This window comes from Nyctereutes procyonoides, unplaced genomic scaffold (assembly GCF_905146905.1).
Source record: "Nyctereutes procyonoides isolate TBG_1078 unplaced genomic scaffold, NYPRO_anot_genome, whole genome shotgun sequence".
Lineage (NCBI taxonomy): Eukaryota > Metazoa > Chordata > Mammalia > Carnivora > Canidae > Nyctereutes > Nyctereutes procyonoides.
In genome coordinates, this window is record NW_026575046.1 from 5150761 (window position 1) to 5167057 (window position 16297).

Here is a 16297-nt window from a genome sequence, read left to right on the forward strand (position 1 = left end):
CGATGAAATAGAAGGTGAGAAACTATAGAGGGAATGGAGGGAATAGAATTGTGTGAACAAAGGTAAAGAGAAAAGTTGAGTTCAGTGAATCTCATTTCCAGATTGCCTAATGCCAGTTCTGAGCCAAATACCTTTTAATGCCGTATCTGAACCGTATATGTTTATCAATGACTGGATTTGCCTATCTGCAGTCTCTCCTTGATCTCTGTGGGTACCATTAGCCAGAAACTCAGAAGAAGCTCCTCCCAATGAGATAATTGACTATATATACAAGGGTCAGACATGATCTTCTCAAGTCACTCACCCATCAGAATCTCTTCCTCACAACAGGATCCACCCTGTAGTTGACAATATTAAAGAAAGACAACACTTAAAATCCTCTGTGCTCTTTCATCTTTCCCCCACCCTCACCCCTGCCAAACTCTGGAAGCCACCGATCTATTTACTGGCTCCCTAGTTCAACTTCTCCAGAATGTCATATAGTTGGAGTCCTACAGCTTGTAAACACTCCAGATTGGCATCTTTCTCCTATATAACATACACAGTAACATAAACCTACATAAATAACATACATATCTTCTCATGGCTTACTAGGTCACTTCTTTTTATTTACATTTTTTTTAAAGACTGTATTTATTTAGTCATGAGAGACACAGAGAGAGGCAGAGACACAGGCAGAGGGAGAAGCAGGCTCCCTGTGGGGAGTCTGATGTGGGACTTGATCCCAGGACCCCGGCATCACGACCTGAGCCAAAAGCAGATGTGCAACCCCTGAGCCCCCAGGCGTCCCTAGGTCACTGTCCTTGAGGTGCTAAATACTGTCTTGCCTGGATGTACCATAGCTTATTTGTCTACTCACCCAACTCACCCAACATCTCAATTCATTGTAACATCATACAGGGTATTTTCACCACTCTAAAAATCCTCTGTGTGAACAGCACAGCTTGGAACTATGCAGGTCCACTTACACGTGGGTCTTCTTCGATACAGTACAGTATTATAAATTTATTTTACCTTCCTTGGGATTCTCCTCATAACATTTCTATTTCTCTGGCTTACCTGCTTGTAAGACTACAGCAGATAGTACATCTACCATACAAAATACGTGTCCAACGGCTGTTTTCATTATCCATTAGGCTTCTGGTCAACAGTAGGCTCTTAGTAGTAAGATTCGGGGGAGGGCCACATTTTATGGGGATTTTCCACTGCAGAGGGCCAGCGCCCCTGACTCCCACACCGTTCAAAGGTCAACTGCATGAGGAGTCATCACTCGTAATGATCTTTCTTCCAACTTGCTTCAGTCTTTGCTGAATGCCATTGCGCTCTGCTTATTTGCTGTGGCTCAGTGATGATAAAATAATAATATTAATAAAATACCCACTGGGATGGCAGAACAGAGCCCTATATTACTACCTCGCACAGCAGCCCTGTGAAAAGACAGTTAAGCAAAAGAAAACCAAGCAGAGAGCGTACCTGAACATGTCGAGTAATTTCACTTTTTGATGCTTATTTTTCACGACATAGTTTTACTATCATTCTTAAGTGAACAAACATGTTTTCAAACCAAAAAAAAAAAAAAGAAAGGTAATTCATACCCCATGTTTCCTCAACTGACATGATTCAAGCTTATTGTTTACTCCAAGGACATGGAAGTAAGACAGCTTTCATGCTGATTCAAAAGCAGCTCTGTCTTTTGACAACCCCTCCCGGGGATCAATTAGATCCATCTGTGTCTACAGCTTTGGTGAGTCAGGCTGCTATCCATTAGAAGTAAGACTGGGGATGTTACTTTATTCCACATAAAGAAGCTCTTGTTAGACACGAGCTGCTGTGACAGTAATACCACCTCCCTCACCACCCCCAAAAATCAGTCCTGTAGTTCAAGAGTATCTCTAAGACGCAGGCTTCCTTTATTCCTCACATGAGGGTCTTCACTCTAGACATGATGTTATATCTGGAAGTCTGTAACCCTCACCTTACCTTCACCAGGTGGTAGTTTTACTAATAAACTCCCTGAATTATTTTTTTTTTATGTATTGCATTAAAATCACATTTTATTAATATTTTGACTTTATCATGCTTCTCTCGGTCTTCAAAGTTGAATGCACAGTAAATTAAACAACTTAGCATGTTCTCTAGGTATCGTATTTCACTGTGTTCCAAAATTCTCATTTATTGAACTATAGAGAGTTTCAATCCATATTTATTTACCTTCTTATTACTTTCTTTACAGTCCTCCATATTTCTTCTGTAACTGTTTATACTCTTGAAATTACCTGTAAATCTACTCACCAGGCATTTTCCACTTTCACGATTATCAGCAGCACACCCAGGGCCTCAAGTATAGGATTGATGAATGATAACGGGTTAATATATAATAACTACCAATGGAGCTGATTTCTTGAGAATGCCCCTACAAAGATTGGTAATAAATATAGTTTTCTGGAATTAAACCGAAAGGATATCATGTTGTAATGTGGACATAGAGACCAACAACTTGAATCCAATGAGTTAATTAGCCAGCCTTCGACCTGACCTGCAGGGACACTCATTAATTGCCTTTTTGCTTCTCTTTCCCAAGACACATGTGCTTTTTTTGAGTTCTCTCTTGACCACCGAGATGTTTCAAGAAGGGATTACCCAGATGGACTTTGGGAGATGGATTCAGGTGAATACAAAGAGCAGACCTTGCATGCTCTCCTGCCCTGCCCTAGGATTTTTCCTATATGCTATGAATATGTTGAGGTAACCACTGAATGATTTATTATTTAAATTATTCAGCCTTTTAAAATTGTTATTATTGCCCTATGACATAAAATCTTATGAGATATGTGTCTATATATTTTCCCTATGTAATAATCTTTTTGCATTAAAAGCCTACTTTTCTTTGGTCTGGTTTTGTTTATGAAGGTTCAACCACACTGTGGTGGAAGATTCAGAACAAATCACATATTTCTCTCTGTCTCTCCCGTTTCAATCAATCTCTCTCTCTCTCTGTCTCTCTTTTCAGCCTCGTACCTATATATATGCTGGATGTGGACAGCTAGCACGGAATTTAACCATACAGAAGAAGCATAGTTGAATCAATAGCAAGTCTCAAAATATGTGGCAGGATCTAGGGCACCTGGATGGCTCAGTTGGTTAAGTTTCTGACTGTTGATTCTGGCTGAGATGGTGACCTCAGGGTTCTGAGATCAAGCCTCATGTTGGGCTCCACACTCAGCATGGAGTCTGCTTGTCTTTCTCCCTAGGCTCCTCCTACCATTCCCTTTCTCTCTCGCTCTTCCAAATAAATAAATAAATAAATAAATAAATAAATAAATATTTTAAAACAAATACATTGCAAGATCAATGTATAAGTGGGAGAAAGGGGAAATCCCACCCTATTTCAGTAGTGGTACAAATGGAATGTATGGGTTTGGGGTGGGAAGAGAGACAGAGATTATTTTCTTAACTCTGTTGACAGCTGTGTGGCCTCCCTACACAGTACCCTTACACCCTTATATCCTTATATCAATAGGAGCTCTTTGTAAAGTCTGGGCTTTGAGCAATTCCATAATCCGTCTTACCCTAGGACTGGCACTACCTGCTTTTATCAGTGGACACAACTGCCAGTGAAAACAATGAGCTGCAAGTTCCAAATGGCAAAACCATCTTTATCAAACACTAACTTTTAGTGAGAGAGGTTTCGGAGGGATTGAAAAATGTATTACATGTCTACTCTATTTGAGGCCCTGTGAAAGTAGCGTAATATCATTAATCATGGGAAATCGCAGATTAAACATAGATTTAATCACGGATTAAAAAGTTAAGATTGTTTCGCTTGAGCGACACGTCCAACATCACAGCGCTACTAAAGCCGGTCGCAGGGACTGACAGCAGATGTTTTTGTTTAAATCCCCTAGCTTTTCATCCAGTATTATCACACTTACAAGTCTCCCATCACCAAACTGAATCAGTTCATCCAGGTTTGGATAGAGCGTTTTTTGTTTTGTTTTGTTTTTTTGCTTTCTCTGACTCACAGAACATAAAACGTTTCCTTTGCTCACCTCACAGCACTGCTGCCCACATCTAGGTCTTGTGCAGTGACAGCACCGATGATGGTCCCAACTGGAGTGTCTTCATAAACCTCCATGGTGTAGAGTGGCTTGCTGAAAACTGGTGGCTCTTCCACGTCCAGCACACTGATCTTCACTGTGGCTGTGTCTTTAAAAGGTCCAGCTGAGTGAAATCTGTGGTCAAGGTGAAGGTTGGAGGCTTCCACTTTAAAAGTATATGCCTTCTTGGTTTCAAAATCTAATGGCTGGAATGAGGACAAATCGAAAATGAAGAGGTGCACTTACACAGAAGGTGGCGAAGATGGGGCACAGGGTTTCAGAGCATTGGCAAGTTTGTATCAATTTTGTAGGGGTGTCAAAATTTTTAATTAGCAGGTAAAGAAACCTTCTCAGAGGGACCCATTCATAGAATAGTCTAGGTAACCTGTCAGGATAATCAGTTGCGTGCATTAAAATGGCAGGTAGGCGCACACACGGGCTTACGTAGGGCTTACTCATTTTATCTGAGCAGTTAAAGCTGCCAAAGAGATTTTAAGGGCAGCATTTTCTAGTCTTATACGATACTGACATCTAGTGGAGTCAAGCTGTGATTAAAACCACGAAATTGAAATTGGAGTTAACAACGGTCTACGTTCCAGTTACAAGTTGGGTAAAACAAAATTTTTTTTTTCCTGGTCCTTCTTCTTATTTTGACAATAATATCATTTTTTATTAGACATTTTTGAGTGTTTGAGTCTTTTCAATAAAAAAGAACCATGTCAAGCTTTAAAACACACACACAGTAGTAATTATACAAAGTGTTTCCGTCTTTGGCGTTTTCAGCAATGTGTATATAACTAGTAAGCATTGCAACTCATCTCCAGGATATTTTACCAATGTTTTACCTTGAACATATGGGATCAAATTAAAGGAAATTGTGAAACATAGTATTTGGAAGTCATTCATCCATGAAGTCACCGATTCTCTATTATTTTACCACTACTTCTTTTCACTTTTATGCTGACTAGTAGTTTCATGGTCTCAATAACTGAAAATACTATATTCTGGAAATATGGTGCTGCTGTGGTGTTTTATATAAACTATAAGGTCAATGGCCTGACTTCTAATCACCTATGAAAAACAAACACAACACACAATTAACATTAACAGAGAGATTTTCAGGGACCTTTAAAAGTTTCTGTTTTCTAAATTAATTCCCTCTGGTGTGACTCCAATGACTTGCTAATTGCTTTGTCAACACATCTGGTTTTTTGCCGAAGCACACCTGGGGGAAATAAAGGAGGCATATTTCTCTCTTAAGGACAAGAGTATTGTTTTATGCATTTTCTCTGAGGATGAAAAAAGGAAATTAAAAAAAAAAAAAGAAAAAAAAAAACACTGTGAGATCCTCTCACTATTCCACAGAGCTTATTAGAGCAAACAGTAATACCTCCTATACGTGGCGTTTAGGTTTTGTCCATAATAATTTTCATTTGGGGAAATCCATATGTATTATCCCTGTAATTATTCCCTTATTTTATCTAATTCATCCAATTTTTATTCGTGCTTTTTTATCTGCTTTGGGCTCAATGTTTTTTTACTTTCCATATTTTTAGTTACTTGCCTCTCACCTATTGACCTATTACATCAATATGTTGATTTCTTCCATTTCCATCACTTTCCTGTTAGGAATTTCAATTTATCTTTAAGCCAACAACAGTAAAGAATGACATGCATGACATGACATGCTTGATATTATAGCTATTGCTTATGTGAACAAAAATATAAATAACATCAAGAGTTTTGGTAAACTCTAAATACTCAATGAATGCTAAGCAATATAATTTTCCATCTTAGTGACCCTCTATCATCATCATCATCCCCTTTTCTCCTCTCCTCCTCTCTTTTCTTTCTTTCTTTCTTTTTTTTTTTTTTTTTTTTGACCCCCATCTTCTCATGTAAGACTATTTTGATTCTATCACCTTGGGTCCTTTTGCCTAGAAAGCTAATTGAGCTGCCCTGGCTTATATTTACTCCTTTTTGTGGCCCAAAGTTAACTTCTGTCTTAGAGGATAGGAGCTGATACCAATTGCTTCCTTATTCCCTCCTTGGTTTCCCCTAGCATTAGCATGCTCCTGCTTATTTGCATGATTAGGAGACTCTTTATAGACAAGACCTACAATTCATTCACCTCCTTGACCAACATGCCACACCCACCTGACCAACTGATTCCCACTTCAAAGTCCATTTCAGGTCCAGAGACAGAAGGAGAATTCTGAAAACTTTTCCACACTTTGTCTTTTTCCTCATGTCAGAATATTATCAGGCATAGTCTATGCCTTTTAAGAATTTCTGACATTTCATAGCAGGCAAATATTTGGTGGTCAGGGAGTGAGATGAGACTCTTTGTGCATACAGATTATTTTGAGACTGGAAACTTGTATTGTGCAGTGATCAAAGAATTGGAGAAAACTCTAAGAGAAATGCCACAATGACATCCTACATGGCCTTACTTCTTGATGACCCTGACCCCTGGGCAATGCCATTTTATAAAACTGAGTAGCTCAGAAACAGTAAACAGAATCAACACCGACCTCTCTCTAGTTGACTTTATCCAAACCATCTGGTTAACCACCCTCTACATTTGGGGTTTGAGGATGAGGGTGCTGAAGAATAAAACTCATCTAACTTTACAACCAACAAAAACTCTAATATTTGAGATAGGTATAGAACAAACAAGATTATTTTTTATTCCTAGAAAATTAATCATATTCTATGACAGAATTCCATTATCGTGAAGTTGAGCTAATTTAGCTCTTGCACAATAAATAGAAACCTTTATAACATTGCTTGGGGCCCATTGGATTTCATGAACCTTTCCAGAAAAGTAAGAAAATGATTGATTAAAAAGAATTTAATTGAGTAACTCCCTGTTCCTAAGGCTGTTTCAAGAAAGGAAAGTTAGTAAGACCAAAATTTCCAAGGAACAATTGGCATTATAGGGAGCAGTATGGTAAAAACAAACAAAAAACAAAACAAAACAAAACACAAACAACAACAACAACAAAAAAATCAGTGACTACGGAGAAGCAAAATATAGTATATTTCATTGCTTTTCAGGGTATAAAGGAGGAATTGGACAAACATCACCTATTTGCATACTTATTTTTAGATACTTTCTCTGTTTTTACTTTGCTAAGATCCAGGTCATGGAAAACTACATACAATATTAAATGGTAAATGTATTTTTTTTTTCATTTCAAGGAGGAATATGCCATTGTGGCATAAAATGCAAAACAATGGCTCCCTTGGATTTTTCAGGATTTTAACACGGGTCCAGATAACGTTTTGTGGAAATGTAGCTGTAGATCTATTTGGAGGAATTAGCAAAACAGCAGCTTTCCTAGAATTCCAAGATGTCCCCAAGATTTCTGCCCCTTATAATTCCCTTCCCTTGACTCTGTGAGCTGCATGTGAATGGCCTCAGATATCACCCCAGGAATTCAAGTTTGATGGAAAAACAAAATATGCAAATATAACAAAGGGCCCTCATGACTTGAAGTTGAGTGAACCAAAAGGGAAATTTGAGTTGAGGGGTCAGACCTAATTACATGAGTCGTTAAAAAAAAAAAAAAAGTAATTCAGATAAATTGTTCCTGGCCTTGAAGAAGCAAAATTGGGAGTGTGGGAGCCCCCTGGCAAGTGCAAAGGGGCGCGTTCAGGAGCTGACGCTGAAACATGGCCAATGACTAGCAAGAAACACAGGCCTCAGGCAGAGAAACACCAGGAAATGAACTCTGCCAACAATTCCCCTGAGCTTGGAAAACATCTCAAAGCTTCAAATCAGATCGCACCCCAGCCTACACCTGGATCTCAGCCTGAGAGAGCTGAGATTTCAGCAGAGGATGCTGTCATGGTGGTCTCTTACCCACAATAGCTGTGCTTTCATTGCTCTTGACTTTCTACTCTGCTCTATTGCTTCAATTTTTATGACTGACCTGCATCTGTATTATTTCACCAACAGAGGGAAGTCATCACTCAATGGAATGTATCCTTTAGTGAGGAGACTCTACTTTCTCAATCAGATCATAGTTCCTCCTGGTCAAGGGAAGGGAAAATTTTCAATCAGTCCAAATGAGGGCTATACCCTTCTCCAAAACAGGGTAGATGCTCTTCAAGACAAGCAGAAAACAGATTTATACCAGGCTGAACTGTGATGAAAAGACAAGAGCAATAAGATCTCATAAAGAGAGCTCGTTATGCCAGGGTGCACCACAAAGATAAGACTTTCAGATCAAGCATCATTTTAAAGGAAAATTAAGTTTCCCAAAACTGAGTTTTATGATCATCATGGTAACCAGTTTATTTGTTACTAGCATTTTCTGTTCCGTAAGAAATTATTCTGAAATTCTACCACAACTCAGGTTATATAGTAAATCATCCATAGGTGATATCTGCACCAACTTCTTTGATTTATTCAAATTGATTTAGAACCATATTGATTCAGTCAAATGTTTGGAGTTGAGTATATAGTGGTTAATGAGTTAAATTAAGTTCATTTTATCATGAACCTTCCATTGTAGAGAGGGAGAGCCAGAACAACAACCAAAAAGTAAGTACATAATTTTCAGTTAGTGTTAAGATTTAGGGGAGAAATGGGATAATGGACAGGAGGGAACATAGTTACATAGGGCCATAGGAAGTGCATTTCTGAGGATGTGATGCTAGGAACTGAGATGAGAAGAATCAGGTATGGTGAAGTCAGAAGGAAACTAGCCTGATGGAAGGTGAGCAAGGGCAAAAGTCCAGATGCATTTCATTCCTCCTTTCAATAAATATTCCTTGAACATCCCACCATGTTCTAGACATCATTACCGATGATAATGATGCTGAACCAAGCAGATAAAATCACGACCTGCATGGAGCTTGCTGTCTTCTAGGCCTTGATGGACAAGACTATGAGAAATAAGCAAAATATGTAGCATGTTAGTTGACAATGAATGCTATGGAAGAATGTAAACCATGGGAGACGGATGTATGTTTTGTGGGTTGGGGGTAGATGGGCAAGTTTGTGTGTATCCTATCACCGCTGAGGAAAGAATTCAACTCCACAGCTTACTAAAAAGTAGTGAAGTTTGAGGGATAAAAGTTGTTACACTATTAGGTGAGAACGCCCCAACAACAAAGGGGGAAAAAAAATCAAACATGGCCCTATTTAAAAGCTGAATTTTAGGTTTCGGCAAATTTCAACGGCATCTCAGTTTTACAATTAAAAAAAAAAAATCTTAAAAAAGCTATAGAATGACCAGACCAAAAAAAAAAAAAAAAAAAAAAAAGCATTTAAAGCATTTCCTAAATAAAATTATTAAAGAAACATACATTTCATAAAAGCTACTTCTAAATAAATTTGTGACAGAACTATTTATTAGAAACACATTTAATTTTTCCATGCATCAGTCACACTCCAGGTTTTTGTAGCACTACAAATTTTTGATAGTTTTAACGAATTAACTTAAGAATCACGGGCATTATTAGTTCTATGCCCGTATTTTAGTGACAATATTTTTTGGAACAAATTCAGTAACTAATTCAGTGACAATTTAGTAAGACAAAACAAAACAGAAAAAGAATATTGAAGGAAGTTCTAGTGCTTCTAGTTGAGGATCTCAGGTAATATATTCCTTAAAAATGAAAGATTACATTAACCCTTATAAATGCTGAAGCAAAATATGTGCTCTGTATGCATCCTCAGAATAAATCATGATTATCTAGGGAGGCCAATTATCTCTTGAGCTTCCTCAAGTAACCAATCTCACATTTTATTTCTAACCTACACGGTTCGTTACAATGGTTAATACGCTTTTCAAACATGTACAATAATTTACTGCAAGCTGTGTGATTTTGAAAAAGTTATCTTTCTTTTCTGTGTTTCTTAGCTGCCATTTGTGTATCATTTATAAAATATGTTAAACTCTGCATAGTACTGAGAACCAAAAATAATAATAATGATGCATCATAAATTAAACCAGTAAGCTAACATATTTGTTCTTTAGTAAACAAAAAATTACACTCCCTGTATATTTCAAGCATTTCCTTTGTCATGAACACGCAAATATAGATGTGATAAAGTGCCTTTAGGCAGCTCAGATATAGTAGACATAATCGGTGTGTTAAACTGTGAGTGCCCCATGTCTCATAGGTGTTTTGGCAGAAATGCTGACATTTGGGAAGAAAGTAAGAAGTAATCAACTTGGCCTGAGGGACTCATGGAAGTCTTTGGCGTAAGGTTTGGGGAAAAGTTTTTAAAAAGGAAGGAATCAATTAAGATGCTCATGTAGGGCTGTGTCTTTCGATGCAAAAGGATGAATAGCTTGTTTGGCTACTCAAATTATCCAGATTATTAACCAAATAGCCTATTTGGTTATTCCAATTAGAAATTGCAGTGAATTTGCTACAGATGGAAGGTAGCATGTGTGTGTGCAGGAGATGATAACAAAAAATACACTATTTGCTCTATCTCTTACTAATGATGGAAGCAAAGAAACAAAAAAAAAGGATTTAAGCATGAGCGTAAGTCAATAGAGTGAGATTTGATCGTTTACTCATAGCAGAGAGGCTAAGTTAAATAAAGACAAGGGTGACACTCTGAGAACAGCCGCTGCAGTGTAGAAGGAATAACCATGGGGGTGGACGTCAACCAGGAGGAGGAGAAGGAGGGAGATTTTAACCATGTTCTGGAGAAATCAGGGGCCAGGCTTCATGTCTTATTGGGCAAGAGGAGGCTGATGGCAATGGAAGCAGCACAAGAAAGAGTCTAGATCTGGGGGGTTAAGACCCCAGGAAGGAGTTGGAGCCTTATCTAGGCGGGAGGAGAGCTGACCAGGAGCCCTTTCGTTGGGAGAAGAGGTGGGATTTGGCCATCCAGAGCTTGAGCAGACCATAGGACACACAGCTTTAGGTGACCGCGAGGCAGCAAAGCAATCTACCTTGGTGATTTCAGCGTGGGAGCCACTTTAGGGTTTAGGAGACTGGTGAGCGAAGTCAGGTAAGATGTGGAAAGGAGGTGATGACAGGTGTGGACAGAGCCCGGGACGTAGAACTTACAGAAACAAACAAAGGACACCACTTACTCGTCTCCGAGCACATGCATGCGGGCCGGCCAGCTGAACAGAGGGTGTTCTAAACTCAGTACACTAAGGTGTATGTTTGGCTACATAAAGCAAGTTATTGGAAAGATGTTTTATTTTGAGTTATTCAAAAACTAACCACACGATGGTGCTCTGCTACCAAATCATTGGGTGCAAACGCCTTTCCTTGCCATTCGGCTGCAAAAAGAAAGAGGTTTGCTAACAGGGCCTCAGTAAAATACGAAGGGTTCTCTGGGACCTATTTAATAAAAAATCCTGAAGAATAAAGCCTTTTATTTCTTTCTTTTTTAAAGGGAAAAAAAAAGGAACTCTGCTTAGGAAATAGTATTATTATAGTTGCATTTATTCGGGATGAAATCATATTTCCAAGTAACATCAAATAGTAAGAATTCTTTTTCATTTAAATCAAGAAGCCTCATTTATCTAAAAATAAAGAAATTCCATCATCATTCCTTACACTTACACTATCTTTACTTACGAGTTAGCAATAGACATTTTGGTAGAAATGGTAGAGAACTGTTGGAAAAATTCTGCAAGATAATAAAATTGTCCTTTTGCACAACTTATTCACCCCCCATGATTTTAATTGCTTTGATTTCTTAAGAGTGACAAGAAAAATCCAGTGCTTCTACAGATGTATTTCTATTTTCAATCCTTGAATATTTTTAACTCATGTCATTTTATATTTATACCAAATAAGTAAGTATAAAATAAATACATATTTATTCTCAGTTATCCAGTAGGAAAAAAAAAACCTACTTAGTAAAATGTATTCAAATAACCTTTTCAATTAGGAATGAAATTACCGAGGGACACCTAGGAGGCTGAGCCGGTTAAGCGCCCACCTCTTGATTTTGGCTCATGTCGTGATCTCAGAATTGTGAGGTTGAGCCCCGGGTTGGACTCCACACTGGGCATGAGCCTGCTTACGATTCTCTTTCTCCCTCTCCCCCTTCCCCTGTTGGCTCTCTCTCTCTCTCTCTCTCTCTCTCTCTCTCTCTCTTTCTCTAAATGAATGAAATAGGAACATAAAGCATCTTAAATTCAGCAATTTTATTTATTTATTTATTTATTTATTTATTTATTTATTTATGAAGGAGGAAGGGAAAAAGAACAAAATCAGTGGGGGAGGACCAGAGAGAAAAAGGGAGGGAGAAGATGAAATCTTAAGCAGGCTGCATGCCCACCTCGGAGCCCATCTCTGGGCACCATCTCACCCCCCTCAGATCATGACCTGAGCCAAAACCAAGAGTCGGAGGCTTAACTGACTGAGTCACCCAGGACCGCCCTTATACTCTCATTTTAAATGTATCCCATCTCCCAATTTTTAGATGGGATGAAAAATTTAAAAAGTTGTTATTCTGATGTTACTGTTTTTAATGCCGTAACATGTAAGAACAAATAGGATCCTTTAATAGGATCCTTTCTATTTCTTTAAATTTTGCTCAATGCAATAGGATGTAAGTAGAGAGTAGTTTGTGTGTGTGTGTGTGTGTGTTTTATCTTTTACCAAAATAGCTTGCGCCTTGAGAAGATTTATCAAGTTTCATGACGCTACTCTGAATTCAAAGTGACACAGTAAAATAACATCCTGTCATAGTGCTCATAAACTGAATCCAAGCTGATGTTAAAAAATAAATTAATAAAAATGCTTTTTATTTTTTTTGTTCATTCTTCTCAGCTCATATAAACCTGGCCATCGTTTTTATCCACTCTGACCCTCTTCAGAAAGAGAGAGGGGAAATAATATAGGGAGGGCAGATGAAGATTTTGGAGACAGAGCAATAATGAGAATATGTGCTTCAGAGGACTTTTAAGTATTTTCATGGATTATTAAATAAATTAAGCAAATAAAAACTCTGAAAACAAGGAGCACCATATGCTAATGATAGCCAAACAATGGAAGTAACTGACATTTAACAAATAATGACATATTCGAGGGAGAATATATGTTTTTGGACTTTCTGAACGCATTAACAACATAATCCCTATGTGACTTTGGTTTTACATTTAAAGGCTTTTCTGCAATTTTATGCTGAGATATTGAAGGGAAAGTTTTCAAAACACTAATTAAAAGATCATCCTGGAATTGAAACACTCCTATGGATGTTTACATATTTAATTACACATTTAATTCTTCCAGGAATCCTAAAGTTAAGTGTAAGGTAAACTCTCCCGAGAACTTATAGGATATATGCAGAAATAATTCTATAATACAGTCTCTACCACCGCCCCCCAGAGTAAAAATAATAAAATAAAATAAAATAAAATAAAAAAACCCTCTAACGAATTGCAGTCATTTAAATTAATTTTGAGTTTTTCATGGGTTTCATGCAACAGAATACTTCTCTAATTGTTTTATTTTTATGAAATCACACCATCACACCACCATGTTTACTCAAGTCATCTATCTACACATATTTGTTCACCCACACAAAATATAATATATGTGGCAGCTAGGTAGGTAGGTAGGTGTGTGGGTAGATAGACAGGTGATAGATGATTTTAGAATTCTGTTATGGAAGTGTTCTCATGGAGTATTTTTCTTTCGTAAAGATTTAATAGATGTCCTCCGCAAATTGCAGTTTTCTTTCCCACCAGAGCTGTAGGTTAACAGATAGGGATCGCCTCTGGTGGTTCCTCACTGAGAGATTAAAACAAATTACAGCGCCAAGAACAAATCCATTCAAACGCTCGGGTAACTCGCCAGATGATCAGAATATTTATGAGAATATGTTCTCGCTGTTCCTTTACAATCTAGCCAGAGTCTCACCGTTTCTCGCAACCTTGATTACTGCGGAAGTCATGGGCCATGGCTCCATCAACAGTTTCTGGGATCAGTTCCATAGCCTTTTAACTAGTCTATTTCTCTCCTCATTTCCTAGTCCTTAGTCTCCTCAAGAAACCACCTCAGCCCTGCTTCATGCTGGTAAAGGCCACTTAGATCCACAGTCACCCCAGGCTTCTTGCACCAGGATCTAATTCAAGCCTTTGGCCTAGCCTTCAAGGCTCTCCAAGTAGGGCCCTTTCTCTGCATCTTTGACCCCATCTCTGGCGAGGGAGCCTTTCATTGGCTGCACTTAGCCCACTGGCCTCCTTGCAGCAACTGCCCCATCTTTGCAGACCATGCATCACTCAGAACCACTACATGGTTCCTTTCTTGCTTCCTTCAAGCCTCTGCTGAAATTCCCCGCTGACAGAGAAGCCTTCCTTGAGCATCCCCACCACGAGAGCCACCACCTCCCCGTACTTGTCTCCCTACACTGTGCTTTACATTTCTCAAGCTTGAATTTATCACTGCTCACAGTGCTTTTGGACTTAACAGCTGTCTTCCCCCAACTGAGTGGAGGCTGCTTGAGTAGAGGGAATGGATCTGTCTGGTTTACTGCTTTATTCTCAGAATCCAGAGTGGGCTCTTGGATTTAGTGGCTTCCCCATCATTACCTGTCGAATGAAGGAGTGAAGGTTAGTTATGGACACTGAACTTTATTTGGTTAACAAACTTTATGTCAGCAACGTGGACAATTATTCATCCAGTACAGGAAGAAAAATGTATTTTTTATACTGGGAGATGATATATTTTTCAGACTGCTTTTCTCCATTAGGTAAATCAGTTTTACTCATGTCATGTCATCATTTCACAAATCTCAATTTTAATCTGGTTAACTAGAAGGAAAATCCTCAAAAAGTTAAAGTAAGTGCAGCAAAAACAAACGATGACTGTTTTTGGGAATCTTTCATTAGCTCAAAAGGGAAAAGTCTTGTCTTTACAACTATAGTTAAGATGTATAGTAAATTAATACTTAGAAAAAGTTGATTTATGTGACTAAATCACTACTCTCTTTTTTAAATCATTACTTTCAAATATTAAGTCATTTGATATAAAGACTATAGTTGGCATACCATTCCGTTTTTAAATGTGTTAAAAAATAAGTAAGAATGCCACACATTTTCCCAGATTCACACTCACATACTAATCATTTATTGGAAGAAATGATAAATGTGTGCAATTAAAAATGCAAATATAAAACATGTAAATATAAAATATAGTTATAATAACTATAAGTATACATACATATATACAAATTTTAAAATAGTGTATATGCAATATTGACTCTTCTGTATCTCTATTTTACTTTGTAAATTTACTTAATTTCATGCTTAAATTTTATGGACTGTTGATAAAACATTTTCTCTTATTTTTCTTATTACTAAGAGAATTCGTATTTTCTCCATTAAATTAACATTTGTAAGTCATTTAAGTAGGGTTATCTTTTAAGAAAAAGTAAGTGATACGATTTTATTGACTTGCTACTGAATAGAAAAGAGAAAAAAAGGACAAAACAAGAACAAACAATAAAGAAGTAAAGTTGATAATATGACACATACTTTTTAAAATGGACTTTGAAAATTCAACACAAAAGTATATTTGCTGAAGGACATCACGTGTTTAAAGTAATTTCTAGAAAAGGTACAATTTATGTGCAATAGTGGAAAAAAAAGGTGATAAATAATCTGTATGAAAAATGTGTTCTTTTTCAGTGTTATTGTTATAGCCATATATATAATTTCTTTCTTCCAATTCAGAGTTCCTGAGCAAATATGCAAACAGCAGCCCAATTAATGGGAGTGACTGCAAAAATGCTTCTTGTAGGCCAAAATTATCACAATCCTTAAACGTGTATGACACACTGCAGTTTGGGCTACATAGAACGTTCCCTGTAGAAGGAGAGGGGACAGCGGTTCTAAATTAACTGAGTTAACTCTTGCCTGTGCTCCATTATTGAAAATGCTTATAATTTGCTTCCCTGTTATGGAAACAATCGACAGGCCTCGAACATAATTGTAATCGTTCTGTTTCTCACAGTTGCCTACCTTTTCTTCATTCCACTACCCAACAAGAGACAGACTGTGACTCCTCTAATATTTTGAGTTGTGCTCTTCCCTTCTGCAATTCTCTTTTACCAGTCTATTTACCACTGTCCTCCCCTCCTTCCCTCTCTTTCTCTTTCTCTCGTCTCATTCCCTCTCCTCTCGTCCTCTTCTTTTTGCCCCCTTTCCTCCTCCTCCTCCTCCAGCTCCTCCAGCTCCTCCTCCTCCTCCTCCTTCTTC

The 16297-nt window shown here is 37.8% G+C and overlaps 1 protein-coding gene across 2 annotated transcripts in view; it reads right to left on the reverse strand.

Moving 5' to 3' along the window:
* CDH12 (cadherin 12) overlaps positions 1-16297 on the reverse strand; it is a 248093-nt gene that overhangs the window by 33737 nt on the left and 198059 nt on the right. For both annotated transcript variants that reach the window (XM_055325524.1, XM_055325523.1), the window contains one exon: positions 4050-4303. In XM_055325524.1, coding sequence (XP_055181499.1) covers positions 4050-4303 — 254 coding nt within the window. The remainder of the gene's footprint in view (positions 1-4049; positions 4304-16297) is intronic.